The sequence below is a fragment of the Carcharhinus amblyrhynchos genome, unplaced genomic scaffold (assembly GCF_965287045.1).
Source record: "Carcharhinus amblyrhynchos unplaced genomic scaffold, sCarAmb.v2.hapA scaffold_50, whole genome shotgun sequence".
Classification (NCBI taxonomy): Eukaryota; Metazoa; Chordata; class Chondrichthyes; order Carcharhiniformes; family Carcharhinidae; genus Carcharhinus; species Carcharhinus amblyrhynchos.
The window spans coordinates 1,209,695-1,236,622 of NW_027649791.1; the positions used below are offsets into that span (position 1 = coordinate 1,209,695).

Consider the following 26,928-nt stretch of genomic DNA (forward strand, 5'->3'; position numbering starts at 1 on the left):
TCCAAATTTCCTTAGCCTTTTGAGGAAGTAGAGACATTGGTGGACTTTCTCAATTGTAGCGTTGGCGTAGAGCAATTAGGACGGCTTGTTGGTGATCTAGCCACCTAGGATATCGAAGCTCTGACTATTTCCACTTCATCCCCATTGATGTAGACAGTGGCATATCTTCCACTACGCTTCCTGAAATTGACAACTAGCTTCTTTGTTTTACTGACATTGAGGGAGAGATTAGTGTCGACACACCAGTTCACAAGATTCTTTATTGCTTTCCTGTACTCCGTTTATCATTGTTTGAGATTTGACTCACTATGGTGGTGTCATCAGTAAACTTGAAAATCGAGTTGAAGGGGAATTTGACCACATAGTCATAGGTGTATAAGGAATATTAGCAAGCCTTGTGGGGGGATTGAGGGTAATTGTGGAGGTGTTGTTGTTGTTGCCTATCTTTACAGATTATGGTCTCTGGGTTAGGAAGTCTTGGAATCTGTCACAGAGGGAGGAGCAGAGCCTTAGGCCACAGAGTTTGGAGATGCGTTTTGTAGGAATAATGGTGTTGACGGCTGAGCCGCAGTCAATAAATAGGAGTCTGACATAAGTGTCCTTGTTATCCAGGTGTCCTTGGTTGAGTGTAGGGACAGGGAGATGGTGTCTACTTGGACCTGTTACGGCAATAGGTGAACTATAGTGGATCCAGGCAAACTGGGAGGCCGGAAGTGATTCGTATCTAATGTGACCTTCAAAGGCACTTCAGAATGAAGGATGTCAGAGCCACCGGGAGATATTCATTAAGGCACGCTGCCAGGCTTTTCTTTGGTACAGGGTTGATGGTCGTCTTCTTGAAGCAGATAGAGACCTCAAATTGGTGTAAAGAGAGGTTAAAGATGTCTGCGAATACCCCCGCCAGTTGATCCGCACAGCATCTGAGTGCTCACCCAGGAACCCAATCTGGGCCAACCACGTGAATTATTCCATAGAAAATATTATTTTCTTGATGTATTTGGTAAATTGAGTTAAATAGGCTCAGTTGTCAGAGACAGCATGTGATGACGGAAGGCTGCTTTAGTGACTGGAAGCCAGTGTCAAGTGGCGTACCACAGGAATCTGTGCTGGGTTCCTTATTATTAATCCCCATTTATAGAAACAACATGAATGTCTACGCGGGAGGTAGGCTTAGGAAGTCTGCAAACGACACAAGGATTGGCCGCGTGGCTAGCAGTGGGGCTGAGTGTCTTGGGCTACAATGGACAGATAAGTGGCAGATGGAATTTAATCCTGAAAAATGTGAGGTGATACACTTTGGAAGGAGTAATTTGACAAGGAAGCATTCAATGAACGGTAGGATAGGAGGAAGATCTGTTTTAAGGCCTAGATGGGATTGTGCAGGCTTGATAGGCCAAATGGTCTCCCTTCTACTCTGTAGGGATTCCATGATTATACAGCCCCTCCATTCAACATCATCATGGTTGATCTTCTGCCTGAACTCCAAATTCCCGTACGTGCTTCATGATCCCCCAAAACACAAAAGCTCTATTTATCTCAACAGCGGAGAATCCACACCTGCCTGAAGAAGAGAGTTCCAAAATTTAATATCCTATAATGAATAGCATTCTCTTCACCTCAATCCTAAATGATTGAACATTTAACTTGAGACTGTGTCCCCATGCTCCGGATTCCCCAGCCAAGGCAAACAACTTCATGCAAAGTGATTAAGCACTGGAGACCATTCAACCTCTCTCTAGAGCAATCCAGTTAGTCCATTCTCCCATTCTACCCCATAGGTCTGCAAGTTTATGTTCCTTAAATGCCTTAAGGTTTTTTAGAACATAGAACATAACAGCGCAGAACAGGCCCTTCGGCCCACGATGTTGCGCCGACCAGTTAAAAAAAAAACAACAATGACCCACTAACCTAAACCAATCCCTTTTCGTCCATAAACCTGTCCACAGACCTCTTAAACGCCCCCAAACTAGGCGCATTTACAACTGCAGCAGGCAGGGCATTCCAATCCCTCACCACCCTCTGGGTAAAGAACCTACCCCTGACATCTGTCCTATAACTACCCCCCATTAGTTTAAAGCCATGCCCCCTCGTGCTAGATTTTTCCATCAGAGGAAAAAGGCTATCACTATCCACCCTATCTAAACCTCTAATCATCTTATATGTTTCAATAAGATCCCCTCTTAGCCGCCTTCTTTCCAGCAAAAACAACCCCAAATCCCTCAGCCTCTCCTCATAGGATCTCCCCTCCATACCAGGCAACATCCTGGTAAACCTCCTCTGCACCCTCTCCAAAGCCTCCACATCCTTCCTGTAATGTGGGGACCAGAACTGCACACAGTACTCCAAGTGCGGCCGCACCAGAGTTGTGTACAGTTGCAACATAACGCTACGGCTCCTAAATTCAATCCCCCTACCAATAAACGCCAAGACACTGTATGCCTTCTTAACAACCTTATCTACTTGATTCCCAACTTTCAGGGATCTATGTACACATACACCTAGATCCCTCTGCTCCTCCACACTATTCAAAGTCTTCCCGTTAGCCCTATACTCAACACATCTGTTATTCCTACCAAAGTGAATTACCTCACATTTCTCTGCATTAAACTCCATCCGCCACCTCTCGGCCCAGCTCTGCAACCTGTCTAAGTCTTCCTGAAAACTATGACACCCTTCCTCACTATCTACCACACCTGCGACTTTGGTGTCATCAGCAAATTTACTGATCCACCCAACTATACCCTCATCCAGATCATTAATAAAAATCACAAACAGCAGTGGCCCCAACACAGATCCCTGAGGCACACCACTTGTAACCGAACTCCATGATGAATATTTACCGTCAACCACTACCCTCTGTCTCCTATCCGCTAGCCAATTCCTAATCCAGTTCCCTAGATCACCCCCAATCCCATACATCTGCATTTTGTGCAGAAGCCTACCATGGTGAACCTTATCAAACGCCTTACTAAAATCCATATACACCACGTCAACTGCCTTACCCCCATCCACCTCTTTGGTCACTTTCTCAAAAAACTCAATAAGGTTAGTAAGGCACGACCTACCCGCCACAAAACCATGCTGACTATCTCCAATCAACTCATTACTCTCCAAATAACTATAAATCCTATCCCTAATAATTTTTTCCAAAACCTTGCCCACAACAGAAGTGAGACTCACCGGTCTATAATTCCCGGGGAAGTCTCTGTTCCCCTTCTTAAACAATGGGACAACATTCGCTAACCTCCAATCATCTGGTCCTATACCAGAGGCCAACGACGACCTGAAGATCAGAGCCAGAGGCTCTGCAATCACTTCTCTTGCCTCCCAGAGAATCCTGGGGTAAATCCCATCCGGACCAGGGGACTTATCTATTTTCAGACCCTCCAGAATATCCAGCACATCCTCCTTATCAACTGTAACACTAACAATTCTACTCCCCTGCAACCCAGTGTCGTCCTCAGCTATATCCATGTCCCCCTGCGTGAACACCGAAGAGAAATATTGGTTCAATGCTTCACCAATCTCCTCCGGTTCCACACATAACTTCCCTCTGCCGTCTATAACTGGCCCTAACCTTGCCCTAACCAACCTTCTGTTCTTGACATACCTATAGAACGCCTTAGGATTCTCCTTAACCCTATCAGCCAAAGTCTTCTCATGTCCTCTTTTAGCCCTTCTTAGCTCGCTCTTCAACTCCCTCCTAGCCAATCTAAAGCTCTCTAGTGCACTATCCGAGTGCTCACGTCTCATCCGAACATAAGCCTCCTTTTTCTTTTCAGTTTCCTTAAAGGCCAGGTCATCACTTTTCACTGTATAAAAAATACTCCCTCAAATCCCCTTAAATTTGTGTCCCTTAATTCCACATCAACTAATGTGAACAGTCCTTCTTTGGTCTATCTTATCTAACTTGCCATAATCGTGTACGCTGCTACCAGATCACCCTTTAGTCTTTCTTACTTCAAGGAGGATAACCTCAGCCTCTCCAACCTAACTTTATATGTAAATTCCATCATCCCTGGCACCATTCTGATAAATCTTTGTGCCTTCTCAAAGATCTTCACATCTTTCCTAAAGTGTAGTGACCAGAACTGGATGCAGCACACAGTTACTTTGATCAAAGCTGAACTTTGTAAAGGTTCAGCATAACTTCCCTACTTTTGTACTCAATGTCTCTATTTATGAAGATCCTGTCTGCTTTGTCTGCTCAGTATGGCCTGCCATCTTCGAAGAGCTATGCACGTATACTCTCAGGACCCTCTGTCCCTGTGCACTCATTTGAACTGTGCCATTATGTATTTTGTCACTTCCTATCCCTTCACCAAAATGCACCGTGGAATCTCTACAGCGCAGGAGGAGGGCATTCGACCCATTGAGGCTGTACCAACAACAATCCCACGCAAGCCCTATCCCCATAACCCCACGTATTTACATTCAGGGGCAATTTAGCATTTAGTTGTCTGCTCAATCAACCTAACCCACACATCTTTGGACTGTGGGAGGAAACAGGAGCACCAGGAGGAAATCCACGCAGGCACAAGGAGAATGTTCAAATTCCATGTAGTCACCAAAGGCCGGAACTGACCATTCCCTGGCACTGTGAGGTAGCATGTTAACCACTACGCTACCATGCCACTGCTGTACACTTCATTGTGTTAAATTCTATCTGCTACTGTCTGTCAATTCAGCTAGCTCATAGTCTACTGTAGGTGATTCACATCATCATCCCATTTGTCACACTTCCAAGTTTGGTATCATCAGTAAATTTCAAACTTTTACTCAAGCATTTGAATATTTAACAAAGAAAAATTGGTCCTAGACAATTGGTGAACACCATGCTCCAACCTGAAGGACAATCCACTGATTTCTGTCCTTAATCCAATTTTGTCTCCAAGGTGACACTCGCCCTCTTACTCCATAATCATTTTTTAGAAGAAACAGACTTTTATGCAGTAGCTTGTTCAAAGACTTTCTTAAAATCCATGTAAATAATATCCACTACATTCTCTTCATCAAACTTGATTAGTCAGATACAATCTGCCTTTTACAAATCCATGTGTTAATTAATTCAAACCTCGCTAAGTGCCCACCCCACCCAATTATAGAATTAAATCTTTCCTACCATTGCTGTTAACAGCCTGCAATTACCAGGAATATTCTTATACCCTTCCTTGAACAAGCGTATCCACATTTTCCACTTCTCAACACTCAGACACCTCCCCCCATACGAGGTGAGATTGGAAGAAATCCTTCAGGTGTCTCAAGCTAGGATACAAGCTACCCAGATCAGATGACTTATTCAATCTTATGCACAGCCAGCCTTCTCATACTTCCCTTCCTACCAAACAACTTTCATCCATCCATTAACACTACCATTCCCACTTCTATCAATATTTTAACAGCATGCACTTCCTTAATAAACACTGGTCCTGCCTCTGTTCATTTCCCATTGTTCTATCCCACACCCCTGGGAAACACGTGGTGGGGATGCCGGAGATCCCACCGGTGTGAAGAGCTGGAAGATCACACCCCTTAATAAGATCTTAATAGGCAATTGCATTGTTAAAACTTCATTAATAATAAATTCCACCATTTTCCTAGGTAGTTATGTCAGCTAACTGGTCTGCAGTTTCCTGTCTTTTTTTCTCCCTCCTTTCTTAAATAGCGATGTTAACAGAGCCAGAATGATCCCAATGATCTTTCAATCATTGGGATCATTCTAGAATCTAGGGCATTTTGGAAAATCACAACCAATACATCCATAACCTTTACAGCCTCTTTTAGAACCCTAAATATAGCCCCCATCTGATCCTGGGGTTTGTCTGCTTTTAGTCCCTTAAACTTCTCAAAAGTCTCTTGAAATTCTCCCTGTTGATATTAATTACCCACGGTACCTCACTCATATTAGTCCTCCTAGAGGTTATCTTTTATTTCTGCTACGTAATCCATGTCTTCTGCTGTGAGGTCAACACAAAATATTTGTTCAACTTCTCTGCCATTTCTTCTTTCCGCACAATAATTTTTCTTGTATATGAAGCTCAGGGATCAATATTTACTTTAGCTACTTTCTATTTTATTATACATATAAAAGCTCTGAAGTGTTTTTTATGTTCCTGGCTGGTTTACTTTCATTTTCTTCTTTTTAGTCACCTTTTGGTGGTTTCTAAACTCTCTCAAGTTTATTGTTACATTTCACAACAATACAAGCCTCTCTCTTAATCTAATACTATTCTTAACTTCCCTTGGAGCTTATGGATGGACTTATCTCTGAGATTTTGTTTTATAACACAAACATATTTTTGTTGAACATTTGGAGTAGTTTCTTTAAATATTCTCAGTCTTGTTTTACTGCAAATTCTATTCATCTGTTTACCCAATCAACCTTAGCCAGCTCTCCTCTCATAACAAATATAAACCTGATAGAGGTTTATAAAATGTTGAGAGGAATAGATAAGGTGGAATCTCGGAGGCTATTTCCCAGGGCTGAAATTGTTCGCTACGAGAGAACACAGGTTTAAGGTGGTGGGAATCAAGTATGGTGGAGATGTTAGGGGAAAGTTTTTCACTCAGAGGGTGGCGAGTGAGTGGAATCGGCTGCCGTCGGTGGTGGCAGAGGCAAACTCGCTGGGGTCTTTTAAAAGACTTCTGGATGAGTATATGGGATCTAATGGCATTGGAAGTTACAGATAGTTCTATGGCTTGTTAGGTATAGATGTGATCAGCGCAACTTGTGGGCCGAAGGGCCTGTTTGTGCTGTAGTGTTCTATGTTAAATAAAAGTCATTGGCTACATTTAAGTTCAAAATTCTTTCTTTGGATTAGTGTATCTTGCCCTCAACCTTCATCTGAAGTTCTGATTTTTTTTTGAGATTGCCAATTAAATCTGCCTCATTACATAATGTCAGATCTAATAAAGTATTATCTCGAGCTCGTTTGGTATATGAAAGCATTTAGTAAACTCATCTTCCAGATTATGTTTGCCAGTTTGATTTCTAACAATCAGTCGAGATACATTCTCTGTTTTTAATGCTCAGTGTACCTCTCCTTCTTCAATCTGTGTAGCCACATCTTTGCCCGTCTTTCCAGGAATAAAGAGGGGGGTTGGTGGCTTATCCAAAAATGCATCTGTTTGAGTATCAACATCCACTTCTTCTATACGATCACTGAGTTCTTCCAGATACAATTCTGATAGATACAGATATGAAGATCAACTTGCAAGTTATTCATGTAACATTTATGCAAACTTAGCATTCATAATAAGAGACCTGTTTTGTATCTGACCCCTAACATCAATTTTTTCTTCTAAGGTATAGGTTTCACTATTACTTAGTAATGAGCTTTGGCAGTGTGCATCATCAGGCTATACAACTAAAGCTGACATCATAGTCGATCACTCCATGCCCTCAAAGAACTCCAAGTACGTACAGTTTGATGGGCGACGTTAAATTGACCTTAGTGTCAGGGGATTAGCAGGGTAATTATGTGTCTGGATAGATAGGGTCTGGATGGGATGTGGTCGGTGCAGACTCGGTGGACTGAATGGCCTCCTTCTGCACTGTAGGGATTCTATGAACATGAGAACCATTGCATACCCAGCAAATGTTGCTGGATAGCAACTACACCCCAAATCATCCTAGATCTTCTAAAGCACTTTGAGATGTCTTACCCATTTCAGTTTTCTCTGCTGTCAAGACCATCACCTAAGGCTGACAAATTAGTATTTATAAAACATGCTGAGCTCAGGTGCTGAGCTGATGCTGTTAAAAAGACTTAGAATACTTTTCTTATGGTTATGCCCTAACTGCTGAACAAGCAAGAAAACAGAGTGAATGGCGCCGGTTTTTTCGGCAAGCCATGATGCAATTCTTGCCGGAATGGACCTCCAGGCGTGTGACTCACCCAAGTGGCTGAGGTTGTACAACATTAGCAATGGACATAAGGCAGTCACGCCAGAAAGATGGCACCGGGAAGAACTGCCCAAAGTTCATGCAGGGGCAGAGAGAACTGGGCCATCTGCTGGATTCAATGGAAGTGAGGAGGGACATTTTCCTCCCCCTCGGACAGGCAACGACCAGAAGTTGGGCCGACAACAAGACGTGGCAGCCAATGGTGGCAGCAGTCAATGCCTATGCACTGGCACAGAGGACTGACTGCAATGCCAAAACAAAATGAATGGCCTTGTTCGGACAGAAAGGCCGAGTGTCCATCCCAACCTGAAATCAATTCTGTCTGTCACACCTGCAATGTCAATTAAGCCCCAACACCTCGTGGCCTTCCAGCAATTGACCCCCTAGCACCTGAGACCTGGGATGGAATATAAACAGTCAGCCGCAGATCCTGTCTAGCAGACAAATGGCAGGGTAACTATGGCGATGTCAGTGGGGTTGGCAGTCCAACTCATATGCAACTCCTTGGGGGTCAATGAACCCCAAGCCCGTGTTGACCCCCGACAGCAGGACCCCGAGACTGGCACTAGCCCCCCAAGCCTCTGCACCCATGCCAGGCCCACACTTGACCCCACACCATAGCAACAGCTGAGACCCACTAACTACCCACCACCTCCCCCCCCCACCCTTTGGGAGGTTGGTGCTCAGAGGCACTCACCTTCTGTCACCGAACCACACTTGTATAGAGAAGCTGTAATTTTCACCGATGTGACATCTGACTGACAAGGTGGTTAAAGTAAGTGAGGGGGGCAATGTGTGCCAAACTCACTAATGATACTGAAATCCATTCAAATGCATACTAATGCACATCTCGCCCATTTTGAGCATGAAGCTATTCATGCCCAGAAAAAGTAAATGGCAAGATCTGAAACAGCATGGAACTGGCAAGTTTCCTATTTTTCACTTCACACGCAATCTTACCACCTTGTTACGTCAAACAGGGGGCAGGGTGAACGAAGTCATAAGACTGCGCTCTTAGATCTTGTGGTGCTCTTCTTCTAACAAGCTAGAAGAATGAAACATAGAACATAGAACAGTACAGCACAGTACAGCACAGTACAGGCCCTTCGACCCTCGATGTTGTACTGAGCTATGTCCAGACCCAAGATCAAGCTATCCCACTCCCTGTCATTCTGGTGTGCTCCATGTGCCTATCTAATAACCGCTTGAAAGTTCCTAAAGTGTCCGACTCCACTATAACAGCAGGCAACGCATTCCACATCCCAACCACTCTCTGAGTAAAGAACCAAACTCGGACATCCGTCCAGATCTCCCACCATGAACATTATAGTCATACCCCCTAGTAACAGCTAGATCCACATGAGGAAATAGAGTGGACATTCAGAAACTATCTATCCCCCTCATCATCTTATAAACTTCTATTAAGCCGACTCTCATCCTCTTCCGCTCTAAAGAGAAAAGCCCCAGCTCCCTCAACATTTCCTCGTAAGACTTTCCCTCCAAACCAGGCAACATCTTGGTAAATCTCCTCTGCACTCTCTCCAATGCTTCCACATCCTTCTTATAGTGAGGTGACCAGAACTGCACACAATATTCCAAATGTGATTTCAACAAGGTCCTGTATAGTTGCGCTATAACCCCACGGCTTTTAAACTCAAACCCCCTGTTCATAAATGCTAACAGACTATAAGCTTCTTCAGAGCTCTATCCACTTGAGTGGCAACCTTTAGAGATCTGCGGTTATAAACCCAAGATCTCTCTGTTCCTCCACATTCCTCAGAACCTTGCCATTGATCCTGTGACCCACATTGAGGTTTGTCCTCCCAAAATGAATCAGGGTTAAATTCCATCTGCCACTTTTCGGCCCAGCTCTGCATTCTATCAATATCTCTGCAGTCTGCAAGAGCCCTCCACCTCATCACTACTCCACCAATCTTGGTGTCGTCAGCAAATTTACTAACCCACCCTTCAGCCCCTTCTTCCAAGTCATTGATAAAAATCACAAATAGCAGAGGACCCAGCACTAATCCCTGTGGTACAGTGCTGGTAACTGGCGTCCAGTCTGAAAATATTCCCTCTACCACCACCCTCTGTCTTCTATGAAATAGCCAGTTACTTATCCAATCGGCCAAATTTCCTTCTATCCCACACCCGCTTACTTTCTTCATGAGCCTACCATGGGGAACCTTATCAAATGCCTTACTAAAATTCATGTATACAAAATCATCTGCTCTACCTTCATCTACACACTTAGCTACCTCCTCAAAGAATTCAATTAAATTTGTGAGGCAAGACTTACCCCTCACAAATCCGTGCTCACTATCCTATTAAGCTGCATCCTTCAAAATGGTCATAAATCCTATCCCTGAGGACCTTTTCCATTAACTTACTGACCACCAAAGTAAGACTAACTGGCCTATAATTACCAGGGTCATTCCTATTTCCTTTCTTGAACAGAGGAACAACATTTGCCACTCTCCAGTCCTCTGGCACAATCCCTGTGGACAGTGGGGACCCAAAGATCAAAGCTAAAGGCTCCGCAATCTCACCCCTTGCCTCCCAAAGTATCCTAGGATGTATCCCATCTGGCCCAGGGGATTTATCGACCCTCAGGTTTTTCAAAATTGCTAATATATCTTCCCTCAGAACATCTACCTCCTCCATCCTATCAGCCTGTATCACACTTCCATCCTCAAAAACATGGCCCCTTTCCTTAGTGAACACTGAAGTATTCATTCAACGCCTCACCTATCTGTTCTGACTCCATGCACAAGTTCCCACTACTATCCTTGACCCGCCCTAACCTCACCCATTCAGACATGGCTGGGAATATATTCTACTTGAGTTTTTAATTATTATTTCACTGGAAGTAGATGTTGCTGGCTGGGCCAGCAAATACTGCCCATCTTAATTGCTCTTGAACTCAATGGCTTGCTTGGCCATTTCAGAGGATTCATATTGGCTAAGCGTTGTGAAGTTGATTTTGTAAAGATATAAAAAATGTTTATAAAGATACAAAAGAACAGTAAAAAAAAACTAGAGGGAATGAAAACAGTGTGTGGTCCCTTTAAAAGCTGGCTTTATGACAATGCCTTCAAAAGCTAGTTGTGTCCAATACTTGAATACAAGGCACACAGGATACAACATTGCTATGCCAAAAGCCAAACAACAGGGTGGCCTTGGAAATGTGCTCTGCCGGTTATTGCATTATGGTAGCCTATGAGTTTAAAGAAGCCACTCAGCTAATAACCTATCAGTTTAAAGACACTCAGCGATCGGGAACCTGTCAAATTTGAATTTGCTGTTGTCAACCTCCGGCCACTCCAGGTACAGGGAATGGATAGGTCATCAAGGTATTAAACAGGAGCTCAAGTACCAGAGTTCAGTTCAGTTCCACCAGGGGTTGAGCTAGGAGTCCAACTAGAAGCAGGACCAGACCAACTGGAGCAGTAAGTCAGTGAAGAGTGGTTAGATCAACTGAAGCAGTTGGTTGTGAATTCTGCCAGCTTCAGATGGGTATTAAGATAACTCACCCTTTTACCAGTAAAAAGTATCAAATCAGACAGTGGACAACTACAGAAGAACTCCAAACTTCCAAACACTATCATACCCAGTTGTAATTTTTTTTTGAGAGTGACTAAACTTCCGTTATTACTGTTTTGGATAATGAATGTTCCTTGTATTACCTGAACATCATTTTAGTCAAACTGTACTTTAGTTAATGCATTACCTGTTAATTTAAAGTTCCTGACTATCTAAACAAAATACTTTGTTAGTTCTTCACTTTAACACAAAGGCCTGCCATTTGCTTTATGAATCTCTAAACATTAATTAAGAGCAGGTAACATCTTCTCAAATAATTAAACAGATTACATCTTGATCAATTGGGCCAGCGGGCTGATGATTGGCAGATGGAGTTTAATTTAGACAAGTGTGAGGTAATGCATTTTGGTAGATTCAACCAGGGCAGGACTTACTCAGTTAATGGTAGGGCGTTGGGGAGAGTTACAGAACAAAAGAGATCTAGGGATACATGTTCCTAGCTCCTTGAAAGTGGAGTCAGAGGTGGACAGAGTGCTGAAGGCGGCATTTGGCATACTTGGTTTCATCGGTCAGAACACTGAATACAGGAGTTAGGATTTCTTGTTGAAGTTGTACAGGACATTGGTAAGGTCACACTTGGAATACTGTACACAATTCTGGTCACCCTATTATAGAAATGATACTATTAAACTAGAAAGAGTGCAGAAAAGATTTACTAGGATGCTACCGGGACTTGATGGATTGAGTTATAAGGAGAAGCTGAATAGACTTGGACTTTTTCTTCTGGAGTGTAGGAGGCTGAGGGGTGATCTTACAGCAATCTATAAAGTAATGAGGGGCACAGGTCAGCTAGATAGTCAATATCTATTTTCCCAAAGATAGGGGAGTCTAAAAGTAGAGGGCATAGGTTTAAGGTGAGACGGGAGAGATACAAAAATGTTCAGGGGGGCAATTTTTTCATGCCGAGGATGGCGAGTGTCTGGAACAAGCTGCCAGAGGTAGTAATAGAGGTGGGTACAATTTTACCTTTCAAAAAGCATTTAGATAGTTACATGGTAAGATGGGTATAGAGGGATATGGGCCAAATGCAGGCAACTGGGATTAGTTTAGGCGTTTTAAAAAAAAAGGCGGCATGGACAAGTTGGGCCAAAGGGCCTGTTTCCATGCTGTAAACCTCTATGACTCTATTACACTGCGAGGTAAAGGGGATTAACCTCTGTGTCGTAACACTAAGATTTGCAAAAAGGCAGACCAGGTAAGAACCACAGAATTTCTTCCCTAAAGGATATTAGTGAAACAGATAAGTTTTTATGACAATCTGCAATGGTGTCACGGTCATCAGACTTTTAATTCCAGAATATCCTAGACTATAAAATTTATTATAATATTCAGATTTCACCATCTGTCCAGAGTAGGATTTGAACCCAGATCCCTAGGGTATTAACAAATTACCGTGGATGCTGGAATCTGAAACCAAAAGAGAAAATGACAAAGGGTCGTCTGAACTTGAAAAGTCAGGTCTTTTCTCTCCTCACACGTGCTGCCAGACTTGTTGAGATTTTCCAACATTTTCTCTTTTGGTCCCTAGGGAATTATTCTGGATCTCTGAATTACTAATCCAGTGACAATACCACTCCACTGCCACCCTTTTTACTTTATTCACTTTCATCATTTGACACAAGAAATCCACAACACTGAAGACTGGAAGATCTCTTAACATCCATAAATGATAAATTTTATTCAGCAAACCACAATCTATACTTCAATGAGAAAGCCAGCATTTTACAGTTATGAGAACTTTGGAAACAAAAGCAGTAGGCTTGAAAAGAGTGCGAAATATATTTTGAACACCGATCTCTACTAATCATACCTGTTTGTACCTCTGTGTGTATTCTTCCCTCTACAGGATGTGGGGTTCCGGTTCGCAGCTGTGCTTTGGCTCGTCTCCTGGCAAGTGCCCGCCTTTGAATTTCTTGCTGTCGTTGGACCTCAATAGGGTCAGGTTGGACTGTCTATTGTTATAAGATATAAAAAAATTATGCCACTTTATTTTTGAGAATATGATTTTTGAACTTTTTAGCTGACTGGAGATGTTATAGTTTTGTCATCAGATAGAGCAAACTACTTAAAATGCAAGACCATCTTCTGAGACGAAGGTGAAAAACAAACAAGTCGCTCTCGGGGAGTGCAAAGACACTGATATCTCCTATCATTCAGGGATCCATTGAAACTCACTATTTAAGGAAAAGTAAATGCAAAAAACATAATAATTAAGCAAGACAGACCCACCTAGAACCCCTTGGAAGTACACAATGGTTGAAGTATACAGACCAGATGGCAGCCGCCAAAAAAAAGACTTATGCAGAAGATTCAGGCTGAAAGCTCTTTCTCTATTTTAGAACAAGTGCATTAACTGACTTAGAAGCCAATTAATATAAATCTATCAACGAGATCCTGTAACAATTGAAACAGCTGACCTAATCCACAAAACCAGTTAATTCAAATGGACTGCAATGTTTAAAAATCTACAGTGTATATGTTGATATGTGCATGTACTCTAATGATTGCATGAGGGCTGAATGCTTAATGTTATGTTTTCTCAGATTAATAAACTTGCGTTGACTTTATTTAATTAGCTCCTTATTGTTCATGGTTAAATAGTTAAATACATTCTGATTTGGAAAAGGAAAATCCTCGTAAACAGAAACTTAAACATTAGTGGTGACCATTCGAGGAGGTTGAATAGAGGGGAGTCAGTCCACCCCTTCTCAACTGGCCAGAACAAAATTACTAAAAAAAAGCATTGAAACCAAAGACAAGGCGGATTTGCATATGACTCATGTTAGGGTATGCACCAAAGGATTGTGTATTCCATTCATTGTCCATGTAATTTTATTTTCTAATCTGCTCTTTAATTATTTTTAAGATCATAAATTTATGCCTCTCATTGTGGTCTTGCTGACCAGTGGAAATTATCAACATTTATCCTGTAACGACCTCTCAGTCTTGAAAATGCACATCAGATCACCTCTCAGGTTTCATTTCATAGCTGTCACCCATTATTCTATGGTATATTTTTGCCGCAATTGATTGATCCTTTCTAATATGATGGCTTCAACTTACTCAGTCAAAATATACCTAGGGCGGAATTCCCAGTCTCATCAACGGTGGGACCAATTAGAATATAGAACATTATGACGCAGTACAGGCCCTTCGGCTCTCGATGTTGCGCTGACCTGTGAAACCCATCTAACCGACGCTATTCCAATATCATCCATATGTTTATCCAATGACCATTTAAATCCCCTTAATGTTGGCGAGTCCACGACTGTTGCAGGCAGGGCATTCCATGTCCTTACTACTCTCTGAGTAAAGAACCTACCTCTGACATCTTCCTATATTTATCACCCATCAATTTAAAGCTATGTCCCCTTGGGCTAGCCATCTCTATCCGAGGAAAAAGGCTCTCACTGTCCACCCTATCTAATCCTCTGATCATCTTGTATGCCTTTATTAAGTCAGCTCTTAACCTTCTTCTCTCTAACGAAAACAGCCTCAAGTCCCTCAGCCTCTCTTCATAAGACCGTTCCACCATACCAGGCAACATCCTGGTAAATCTCCTCTGCGCCCTTTCCAATGCTTCCACGTTCTTCCTATAATGCGGTGACCAGAACTGTACGCCATACTCCAAGTAAGGCCACACCAAAGTTTTGTACAGCTGCAACATGACCTCATGGCTCCGAAACCCCATCCCTTTACCAATAAAAGCTAACACACTGTACGCCTTCTTAACAACACTATCAACCTGGGTGTCAACTTTCAGAGATCTATGCACATGAACACTGAGATCTCTCTGCTCATGCACACTACCATTAGCCCAGTACTCTGTATTCCTGTTACGCCTTCCAAAGTGATAACCTCACACTTTTCTGCATTAAACTCCATTTGCCACCTCTCAGCCCAGCTCTGCAACTTATCTATGTCCCTCTGTAACCCGCAACATCCTTCCGCACTGTCCACAACTCCACCAGCTTAAGGGTCATCCATAAATTTACTAACCCATCCTTCTATGCCCTCATCCAAGTCATTTATAAAAATGACAAACAGCAGTGGCCCTAAAACAGATCCTTGCGTACACCACTAGTAACTGAACTCCAGGATGAACATTTCCCATTAACAACCACCCTCTGTCTTCTTACAACTAGCCAATTTCTGATCTAAACTGCTAAATCACCCTCAATCCCATGCCTCCGTATTTTCTGTAATAGCCTACTGTGGGGAACCTTATCAAACGCTTTACTGAAATCCATATACATCACACCAACTGCTTTCCCCTCATCCACCTCTTTGGTCACCTTCTCAAAGAACTCAATAAGGTTTGTGAGGTATAACCTACCCTTCACAAAACCGTATTGACTATCCCTAATCAAATCATTCCTTTCTAGATGATTATAAATCCTATCTCTTATAATCTTTTCCAAAACTTTGCCCACAACACAAGTAAGGTTCACTGATTTATAATTACCAGGGTTGTCTTTACTCCCCTTCTTGAACAAGGGGACAACACTTGCTGTCCGCCAGTCTTCTGGCACTATTCCTGTTGACAATGACGACATAATGCTCTGCAACCTCCTCCCGAGCTTCCCAGAGAATCCTAGGATAAATCCCATCTGGCTCAGGGGACTTATCTACTTTCACACTTTCCAGAATTGCTAACACCTCCTCCTTATGAACCTCAATCCTGTCTAGTCTAATATCCTGTATCTCAGTACTCTCCTCGATAACATTGTCTTTTTCCTGTGTGAATACTGATGAAAAAGATTCATTTAGCACCTCTCCTATCTCTTCGGACTCCTTATACAACTTCCCACTACTGTCCTTGACTGGCGCTAATCTTACCCTAGTCATTCTTTTATTCCTGACATACTTATAGAAAGCTTTAGAGTTTTCCTTGATCCTACCTGCTAAAGACTTCTCACGTTCCCTCAGGGCTCTTCTTTAAGTCCTTCCCAGCTAACTTGTAACTCTCAAGTGCCCTAACTGAGCCTTCACGTCTCATCTTGACATAAGTCTCCTTCTTCCTCTTCACAAGAGATTCAACTTCTTTAGTAAATCATGGTTCCCTCGCTCAACCATTTCCTCCCTGCCTGACAGGTACATACTCATCAAGGACATGCTTGTTCCTTGAACAAGCTCCACATTTCAGTTGTGCCCATCCCCTGCAGTTTCCTTCCACATCCTATGCATCCTAAATCTCGCCTAATCGCATCACAATTTCCTTTCCCCCAGCTGTATATACCCATTCCTTTCCATTGCTAAAGTAAACATAACCGAATTGTGGCCACCAGCACCGAAGTGCTAACTTACCTCCAAATCTAACATCTGGCCTGGTTCATTACCCAGTATCAAATCCAATGTGGCATCGTCTCTTGTTGGCTTATCTACAGACTGTGTCAGGAAACCCTCCTGCACACATTGGACAAAAACTGACCCATCTAAAGTACTCGAACCAGTTTCCAGTCAATATTTGTAAAGTTAAAGTCCCCCATAACAACCACCCTGTTACTTTCACTCCTATCCAGAATCATCTTTGCAATCTTTTCCTCTACATCTCTGAAACTTTTCAGAGGCCTATAGGAAACTCCCAACAGGGCAACCTCTCCTTTCCCATTTCTAACCTCAGCCCATACTATCTCAGTAGACGAGTCCTCATCAAACGTCCTTTCTGCCACTGTAATACTGTCCTTGACTAACAATGCCACATCTCCCCCTCTTATACCACGTTCCTGATCTTACTGAAACATCTAAACCCCAGAACCTGCAACAACCATTCCTGTCCCTGCTCGATCCATGTCTCTGAAATGGCCACAACATCAAAGTTCCAGTTACCAACCCATGCTGCAAGTTCACCCACCTTATTCGAGATGCTCCTGACATTGAAGTAGACACACTACAAATCATTTTCCTGCCTGCCAGTACACTCCTGCCACCTTGAAACCTTATTCATGACCTCACTACTCTCAACTTCCTGTACACTGGAGCTACAATTCAGGTTCCCAACCCCGTGCTGAATTAGTTTAAACCCTCCTGAAGAGCATTAGCAGATCTCCCCCCCAGGATATTGGTACCCCTCTGGTTCAGGTGTAGATCATCCTGTTTGTCAAGGTCCCAACTATCCCAGAATTAGCCCCAATTATCCAGGTACCTGAATCCCTCCCTCCTGCACCATCCCTGTAGCCATGACGTCGCTGGATTCCGGGGAAGTGCCGGAAGATTGGAAAACGGCTAATGTTACGCCGTTGTTTAAGAAGGGTGCCAGGCAAAAGGCGGGGAATTATAGGCCGGTTAGTTTAACGTCTGTGGTAGGTAAAATGTTAGAATCCGTCATTAAGGAGGAAATTGCGAGGCATCTTGAAGGGAATTGCTTGATAGGGCGGACGCAACACGGTTTCATTAAAGGGAAGTCGTGTCTGACAAATTTACTGGAGTTCTATGAGGATGTGTCTAGGGCAGTGGATAGAGGAGAGCCGGTGGATGTGGTCTTTCTGGATTTTCAGAAGGCGTTTGACAAGGTACCTCACAAGAGGTTATTGCAGAAGGTCAGGGGACATGGAGTTGGGGGTAGGGTGTTAGCGTGGATAGAGGATTGGTTGTCAAATAGGAGGCAGAGAGTGGGGGTCAATGGGTGCTATTCGGATTGGCGGTTGGTGACTAGTGGGGTGCCCCAGGGGTCGGTGCTGGGGCCTCAGCTATTTACCATTTATATAGATGATCTGGAGGAGGAAACCGAGTGCAGGGTGTCGAAATTTGCTGATGACACCAAGATTGGGGGAAAGGCAAATTGTGCGGAGGGTGTGGAGAGTCTGCAGAAGGATCTAGATAGGCTGGGCGAATGGGCCAGGAAATGGCAAATGGAATTTAATGTTGGCAAGTGTGAGGTGGTCCACTTTGGTAGGAAGAATGGTAGGAAGGACTATTACTTACGTGGCGAAAAACTGCAGCAGGCGACGGTGCAGAGGGACCTCGGGGTCCTTGTGCATGAGTCGCAAAAACCCAGCTTGCAGGTGCAGCAGGTGGTCAGGAAGGCGAATGGGATGCTGGCCTTCATAGCGAGGGGGATTGAATATAAAAGTAGGGAGGTCTTGCTGCAGCTGTATAGGGCATTGGTGAGGCCACAGCTGGAGTACTGTGTGCAGTTTTGGGCGCCGCACCTGCACAAGGATATTTTGGCCCTGGAGGGAGTGCAGAGGAGGTTTACTAGGCTGATACCGGAGTTGAGGGGATGAGCTATGAGGAGAGGCTGAATAAACTAGGCTTGTACTCGTTAGAGTTTAGAAGAATGAGGGGAGATCTCATTGAGACGTATAAGATGATGAATGGGATGGATAGGATAGAGGTGGAGAGACTCTTCCCGCTCAAAAAAGACAGTAGGACTAGGGGGCACAGCCTCAAGATAAAGGGGAGGCGGTTTAGAACGGAGTTGAGGAGGAACTTCTTCACTCAAAGGGTGGTGAATCTCTGGAATTCTCTGCCCGTTGAAGTGGTGGAGGCTGCCTCGCTAAATATTTTTAAGAAGCGGGTTGATGGGTTCTTGATAAGAGAGGGGATTAAGGGTTATGGGGAGAGGGCGGGAAAGTGGAACTGAGCCACAACAGATCAGCCATGATCTTATTGAATGGCGGGGCAGGCTCGAAGGGCTAGATGGCCTACTCCTGCTCCTATTTCTTATGTTCTTATGACTGCTCTCTCTCCCTATTCCTCGCCTCACTACTGCGGGTGAAGACAAAATATTTGGCATTCCAGCCAAAAGTACATTCACTTAGTGGCACTGGGAAATCCCAACCGTGAACAAGGATGGAAAATTTCAGCCACAGAATATATAACATTGAAACAGGTCATTTTGCCCAATTGGTCAATGCTGGTATTTATGCTTTACCAGGCCGGATGTGGCATCTGAAATCTGTGAGTGCAGCCCCTGATCCAGTTTCCAAGTTCCTGTCAAACAGGCATGTTTAAATGGAAGAACCTTCATTGAGTTGCTCCTCCAATCAGTGGTCTATTTCCCTTCAGTGTTGAGATGAGTAAGCCTGCAATACGCTCAGTTTCAGGTTTCACACTCACTCTCACCCGTAGTCTGATAGGCTTACCAGTCATCCTATCAGCCACGAGGGAGAAAAACTGTCTCTGACTGGAGCAGCATGGAAGAGTGTGCTGAGATCTTCCTGGCCAAGGGAAGTGAAGATATGACAGGACTGGGGGCCAGGAAGCCAAATTTGGCATCTCTGCAGAGTACGGAGTTTTGGCAGGTCTGCAGGTGTCAGAGGTTTGGTGAACCCATGGAGGGCATGTTCACTTTAGGCCTAGGGAGGCCCAGGCCTTAGTGGATGTGGGGAGGACCCAGTATCAGTGGGCCAAGGGAGGAGATGATGCTGTGGTGAATATGTGGAATTGGTGTTTGTGCAGAGCAAGATACTGGCTGCCTGGGTGTGTGCACTGGAGGGAGTGACTGTCCAGGAGGGAATGACTGAGTGTGTATGCGCGTGGGGGAGGAGGGAAGGGGTGTTGTGGGAAGAGCACAAAAGACTAAGTGTATAAAGTCGAGAGTGAGATATAGATGCCAGAGTTTACCACCCAGCCTACCACGGTAATCTAAGCAGGCGAGGGATGGACCATGGAATGGTCCGTTGACCACGGGTAGGATTTTGACATCAGTGAGGCCATAAAATCCCATCCAGAGAGTCTGTTGAGATGACAGTAAGTCTGTCTTATGCTCAGATTCAGATTTCTCACTCATTCACCACTACACCATACACAGACATCCTCTGTCACTTATCCACCCACACACACTAATCCTCTCACACTCAAGTAAATTTACTGCTTACTATTTTTTAAACTTAACAATTTATTGCTATGACTTTTCTGTAGATTTACTCAGTAATTGCTTCTTTCATTGAAACCCAAACTTCTTTTGAAGTTCAATTTATTGTTGCGCCAAACTTTGTCTTTCCAAAATTTGATCATAGAATAGAATCCCGGCAAAACATAAGAACATAAGAAATAGGAGCAGGAGTAGGCCATCTAGCCCTTCGAGCCTGCCCCGCCATTCAATAAGATCATGGCTGATCTGTCGTGGCTCAGTTCCACATTCCTGCCCTCTCCCCATAACCCTTAATCCCCTTGCCTACCAAAAACCCATCAACCCGCGTCTTAAAAATATTTAGCGAGGTAGCCTCCACCACTTCAACAGGCAGAGAATTCCAGAGGCAAGCTTTTCAGCCCATCAAGCCTGCACTGACTCTCTATCAGGACATCCTACCCAGGCTCTCTTCTCTGTAACCCCACATATTTACCCTACTAATCCCCCTCATCCACACACCCAGGGACACTAAGTGACAATTTAATGTGGACAATCAATGTAACTTGCACTGTGGGAGGAATCTGGAGCACCTGGAAGAAACCCACACAGATACAGGGAAATGTGCAAACTCCACATAGTCACCCGACACTGGATCGCATCTGGGTCCCTGGTGCTGTGAGACAGCAGTGTTAACCACTATGCCACCGTGCCATCCATAATGAGTCCTCCAAGTAAGAAAAATGTAAATGTGATCCGCTAAGCCTGGTTTAAGGGATAGGTCAGCAGAGATGCACTAGCAGACAGTTAAGAAGATATTTCATAATACTAAATAAAGATGAACTGCAGTGAGAAAGAAAGACTTAAGAGGAAGGATGTATTAATTAAAGAAGTTAAGGATAGCATCAAATTGAAAGGAAAAGCTTACCATTCCAAGAAGGTTAGTGGCAGGTTGGAAGATTGAACAGAATAGAAAAACAAAGAAGGTTAAATGTTAAATAAAGTCACAGAATCATAGGCACTTTGGCCCATTGCGTCTGCACCGGCTCTCTAAGTGAACGTTATTGGCAGAAGTTTTCAATCCCGCCTGCACAAGACTCATAACAAGCAGGACACGGACCATGCAAAGGTCCGTTGACATCAGGCGAGATTTTCCAGCATTGGGGTGAGTGCAGCTGGAAAATCCCACCCTACAACTTAATACCATTTCCCTGTCTTTTCCCTGTACCCATTACTTGAATAGAAACAATCATTTAATGCTCTCTTGAATGCCTCGATTGAACCTGCCTCCACCATACTTTCAGGCAGTGTATTCCAGCTGCATGAAACAGTTTTTTCTTGCACTGCATTTGCTTCTTTCGCAAATCACTAAGTATGTGACCTCTCATTCTCAATTCTTTTAAGAGCAGGAACGATTTCTTCTTATCTACTCTGTCCATACCCCTCATCATTTGGAGCATTTCTAAAATTTCCTCTTAGTCTTCTCTCCAAGCAGAACGGCACAACATCTCCAATCTATCCTATTATACTGAGCTATCCTGCTCCAGCTACGGTCTAACTTGTGTCTTGTAGGGACATAGTTAGAGTTAGAGGAGCAGACAGACATTTCAGAGGCCTCAGGTGAAAGTCCAGGATAGTATGCTCCCACCTGCTGCCAGGGTCAAGAGTCTGTCAGCGTGGCTGCAGGAAATTTTTTAGGGGGATGGTGAACAGCCAGAAGTCTTGGCCCACATTAGGACCAATGGCATGGAGAAAAAGGGCTGAGATCACGAAAGCAGATTTCAGAAAGTTAGAAAAAGTAAAAAAGGAGGACCTCAAGAACCGTAACCTCAGGGCTCCCCCCCACCACCAGTGCCTCGTCACCTCAGCACCACCACCCCCACCGCCCACCCCCCCAGTGTCCCCGAACCCCACCCCCCTCCTAGTACCCTGTAACTTCATGGCTCTCCCAGCACCCCCCTCCAGTGCCCCATAATCTCAGGGCTCCCCTCTCAGTGCCCCATAGCCTCAGGGCTCCCCCCTCCCCCTTCTCCCTGTGCCCCATAACCTCAAGGCTCTCCCTTCTTCCCCACCACCCCCCCAAGCCCCCCTGCCCAAAGAGCCCTGTAATCTCAGGGCTTCCCCTTCGCCTCAGTGCCCCATAGCCTCAGGGCTCCTGCTCCTCCCTCCTCAGTGCCCCCCATAGCCTCAGGCCCCCATACCCACCCCACACAAAGTGCCCTGTAACCTCAGGGCTCTCCCCCCAGTGCTCCATAACCTCAGAGCTCTCCCCCCAGTGCCCCGTAACCTTAGGGCTCCCCCCACATTGCCCCCTAACCTCAGGGCTCTCCCCCCATGCCTGAAGGGCACAGGGAGGAGCTCCCTGCCCCTCTCTGTGCCTCATAACCTCAACCCTCCCTCCCCATGCTCTGTAACCTCAGGGAACACAAGGCTGTGTTCTCAATCCCTTACTATACGCCTTATGCACCTATGAGTGTGTGGCCAAATTCCCCTCCAATTCGATTTTCAAGTTTGCTGATGACACCACCATAGTGGGTTGGATCTCAAACAATGATGAGACAGTACAGGAATGAGAAAGAGAATCTGGTGAACTGTGTGGCAACAATAATCCCTCCCTTAATGTCAACAAAATGAAAGAGATTGTCATTGACTTCAGGAAGTGTAAAGAAGAACATGTTTACATCAATGGGGATGAAGTAGAAATAGTCAAGAGCTTCAAGTTTTTAGGTGTCCAGATTAACAACCTATTCTGGTCCCCCCATGGCAACACTACAGTTAAGAAAGCCCACCAATGCCTCTAGTTTCTCAAAGGATTAAGGAAATCTGGCACGTCATCTACAACTCTCACCAACTTTTACTGATGCACCATAGAAAACATTCTTTCTGGTTCTATCACAGCTTGGTACGGCTTCTGCACTGCCCAAAAGCACAAGGAACTACAAAAGGTCATGAATGTAGCCCAATCTATCACGCAAACCATCCGATGATGCACCATAGAAAGTCATGCTTTCTCAAAGGACTAAGGAAATTTGGCATGTCATCTACAACTCTCACCAACTTTTACTGATGCACCATAGAAGGCATTCTTTCTGGTTCTATCACAGTTTGGTATGGCTCCTGCTCAAGACCACAAGGAACTACAAAGGTCGTGAATGTAGCCCAACTCATTGTGCAAACCATCCACTGACTCGTCAAAGCAGCCAGCATAATTAAGGACCCACGTATCCCGGACATTCTCTCTTCCACTTTCTTCCTTCAGAAAAAAGATACAAAAGTCTGAGGTCACGTACCAAGTGACTTAATAGCAGCTTCTTCCCTGCTGCTGTCAGACTTTTGAAGGGACTTACCCTTGCATTAAGTGACCTTTCTCTACACCCGAGCTATGACTGTAACACTACATTCTGCACTCTTTGTTTTCCTTCTCTATGAACAATATGTTTTGTTTGTATAGCACGCAAGAAACAATACTTTTCACTGTATGTTAATACGTGACAATAATAAATCAACTAAAAGTAACCTCAGGCTCCCCCCCCCACCCAACGCTCAGTAACCTCAGGGCTCCCTCTTTCCCCCAGTCCTCAGTAACCTCAGAGCTTCCCCCAGTGCCATATTCTAGTGAGCATAGAAATAGGAAGACTGAGCAGCTCGGCAGATGATTCGAGAAATAGTGTAGAAGGGAGGCCTTAAGGGCATTGGGACCAGTTTTGGGGCAGGTGAGACCTGTATAACAAGGATAAGTTACACCTTAACAGGACTGGGAATAATGTTCTCATGTGGAGGGAGGTTTGCTAGTGCAGTTGGGTTGGCGGGCGTGGGGGTGGGAACCTGAGGGAAAATTCAGAGTGGAAAGGAGAAAACTGGTAGTGGGAAGTAGAAGGTATTAAATGATAAGAAGGATAAATCAGTGAGTGTATCAAGGCAGATAGAATTGGATAGTGATTGGATAGTATGGATAGTGATCACTGTGTCATAAAAGCTTAGGTTGGCCATGGAGAAGGACAAGAAACAATCTAGAGCAAGGATCATTAATTAGAGTTAAACCTTTGCTGTACTCCCTCTATAACAAGGGCATCCTTCCTCAGATAAGGACACCAAGACTGCACACAATACTCCAGATGTGGCCTCACCAATGCTCTATACAATCACAGCAAAACATCCCTAACCTCAAATCCTCTTGCTACGAAGGCCAACATTTGCCTTCTTTAATGCCTGCTGTACTTGCAGCTTACTTTCAGCGACTATCGCACAGGACATCTCTCTCTCTCTCAATTTACACCCATTCAAGTAACAATCTGCCTTCTTATTATTGCTACCAAAGTGGATAACGTCACATTTATCCACATTATACTGCATCTGTCATGCATATGCCCACTCACTCTGCCTGTTTAAATCATGCTGAACCATCTCTGCATCCTCCTTGCAGCTCACCGTAGCGAGCGACTTTGTATCATCTGCAAACTTGGAGATAATACATTCAGTTCTGTCTTCCAAATCATTAATATATAACGTGAACAGTTGGAGTCCTAGCACAGATCCCTGCGGAACCCCAGTAGTCACTGACAGCCAATCAAAAAAAGACGCATTTACGCCAAGCTTATGTCAAGCTCTGTTACCATATTTCCTTATGTATAGTAACACATTTCTTTGGTCATCTTTATTACTTTTGTGCTTCACATTCGGCCCTCTCCTTCAGATTCAATTTTACCCATACCCCTATTTATTCATGCCATCTCATTCTTGGCTAGCGTGTTCTTGATTTTTATAGAGGTTTCTCAACTATGCTATTGATTTTCCTTTTAAATAATATCCAGTGTTGGTTTACCTGTGAGTACCTTGCCTATCCCTGAAAGACTTAAACAAGATAATACACAGGTCAGAATATTCCCCTAAGTGGGTCACTTAGATCTGAACGTGCCTTACACAGCAAAGAATAACACAGGACAGCCTTAAACACTGTCTGTGGAACATGGAGAAGATTATGTCTGGAACTGCTTATATTTAGCTGTAAACAGAATTTGATTCCTGCTTTGACTGAATGCACTGCCCATGTAAGAAAATAAGTCATTACTATTTTGTTAAATTGGCTGCTATAATCTTGAGCTTAGTCAAACTTGAGTCGTGTTCAATACACCTACCACAGGGAGGGTATGCTGTGCATATGTATTTCCTCGTACTACTCTTCTGTCGTACATTATGTTTCCATAATATCCTGCTGTGCATCTGAAATACAAAATAATGAGTTGTGACTGGGGCAGTGTTAGGTTAGCCTGTTCCGTTACCTGCGTCGATAGTAGTCATGATGTGGATGTGCCGGCTTTGGACTGGGGCAAACACAGTAAAAAGTCAGACAACACCTGGTTTTAGTCCAACCGATTTATTTGATAGTAAACGCACAAGCTTCGGGTTAGTCCCTTCGTCAGGTAACCTAACCCCCCCCACCCTCTTCTCCCCTCCCCCCACCCTCCCGCCCCTCCCCCACCTCTTCTCTCCCCCCCCATCACCTCCCCCACCTCTTCTCTCCCCCCGATCACCCCCCTCCCCCCCTCCCCCTCCCCCCCTCCCCTCCCCACCCCCTCCCCTCTCCCCTCCCCACCCCTCCTTCTCCGCCACCCCACCCCCCCCCCCCTCCCCCCCTTCTCCCCCCTCCTCCCCCCCCTCCCCCTCCCCACCCCCCTCCCCCCCTCCCCACCCCCTCCCTCCCCCCCTCCCCACCCCCTCCCCCTCCCCACCCTCCCCCACCCCCCTCCTCCCCTCCTCCCCACCCCCCCTCCCCCCCTCCTCCACCCCCCTCCTCCCCTCCTCCCCACCCCCCTCCCCCCTCCTCCACCCCCCTCCCCCCCACACCCCCCTCCCCCCCTCCCTCCACCCCCCTCCCCCCCACCCCCCTCCCCCCCTCCTCCACCCCCCTCCTCCACCCCCCCTCCCCACCGTCTCCCCCCTCCCTTCTCCCCCCTCCCCCCTCCTTCTCCCCCACTCCCCCCTTCTCCCCCTCCCCCCCTTCTCCCCCTCCCTCCCCCCTCCCCCTCTTCTCCCCCCTCCCCCTCCTTCTCCCCCTACTCCCCCTCCTTCTCCCCTCCCCCCTTCTCCCCCTCCCTCCCCCCTCCCCCTCCTTCTCCCCCCTCCCCCTCCTCCCCCTCCCCCCCCTTCTCCCCCTCCCCCTCCCCCTCCTCCCCCTCCCCCCCTTCTCCCCCCCTCCCCCTCCCCCTCCTTCTCCCCCCTCCCCCTCCCCCTCCTTCTCCCCCCTCCCCCTCCCCCTCCTTCTCCCCCCTCCCCCTCCCCCTCCTTCTCCCCCCTCCCCCTCCCCCTCCTTCTCCCCCCTCCCCCTCCCCCTCCTTCTCCCCCCTCCCCCTCCTTCTCCCCCTCCCCCCTCCTTCTCCCCCCTCCCCCTCCCCCCTCCTTCTCCCCCCTCCCCCTCCCCCTCCTTCTCCCCCCTCCCCCTCCCCCTCCCCCTCCTTCTCCCCCTCCTTCTCCCCCCTCCCCCTCCTTCTCCCCCTCCTTCTCCCCCCTCCCCCTCCTTCTCCCCCTCCTTCTCCCCCTCCCCCTCCTTCTCCCCCTCCTTCTCCCCCCTCCCCCTCCTTCTCCCCCTCCTTCTCCCCCCTCCCCCTCCTTCTCCCCCTCCCTTCTC

General features: G+C 45.5%; 1 protein-coding gene across 1 annotated transcript in view; it reads right to left on the bottom strand.

Annotated features, from left to right (window-relative positions):
- rsph3 (radial spoke head 3) overlaps positions 1-26,928 on the bottom strand; it is a 114,104-nt gene that overhangs the window by 86,305 nt on the left and 871 nt on the right. The window contains exons 2-4 of the mRNA XM_080182271.1: positions 25,439-25,523; positions 13,320-13,461; positions 7,039-7,184 (exon numbers count right to left, since the gene is read on the bottom strand). Of these exons, the coding sequence (XP_080038397.1) occupies positions 7,039-7,184; positions 13,320-13,461; positions 25,439-25,523 (373 nt within the window). The remainder of the gene's footprint in view (positions 1-7,038; positions 7,185-13,319; positions 13,462-25,438; positions 25,524-26,928) is intronic.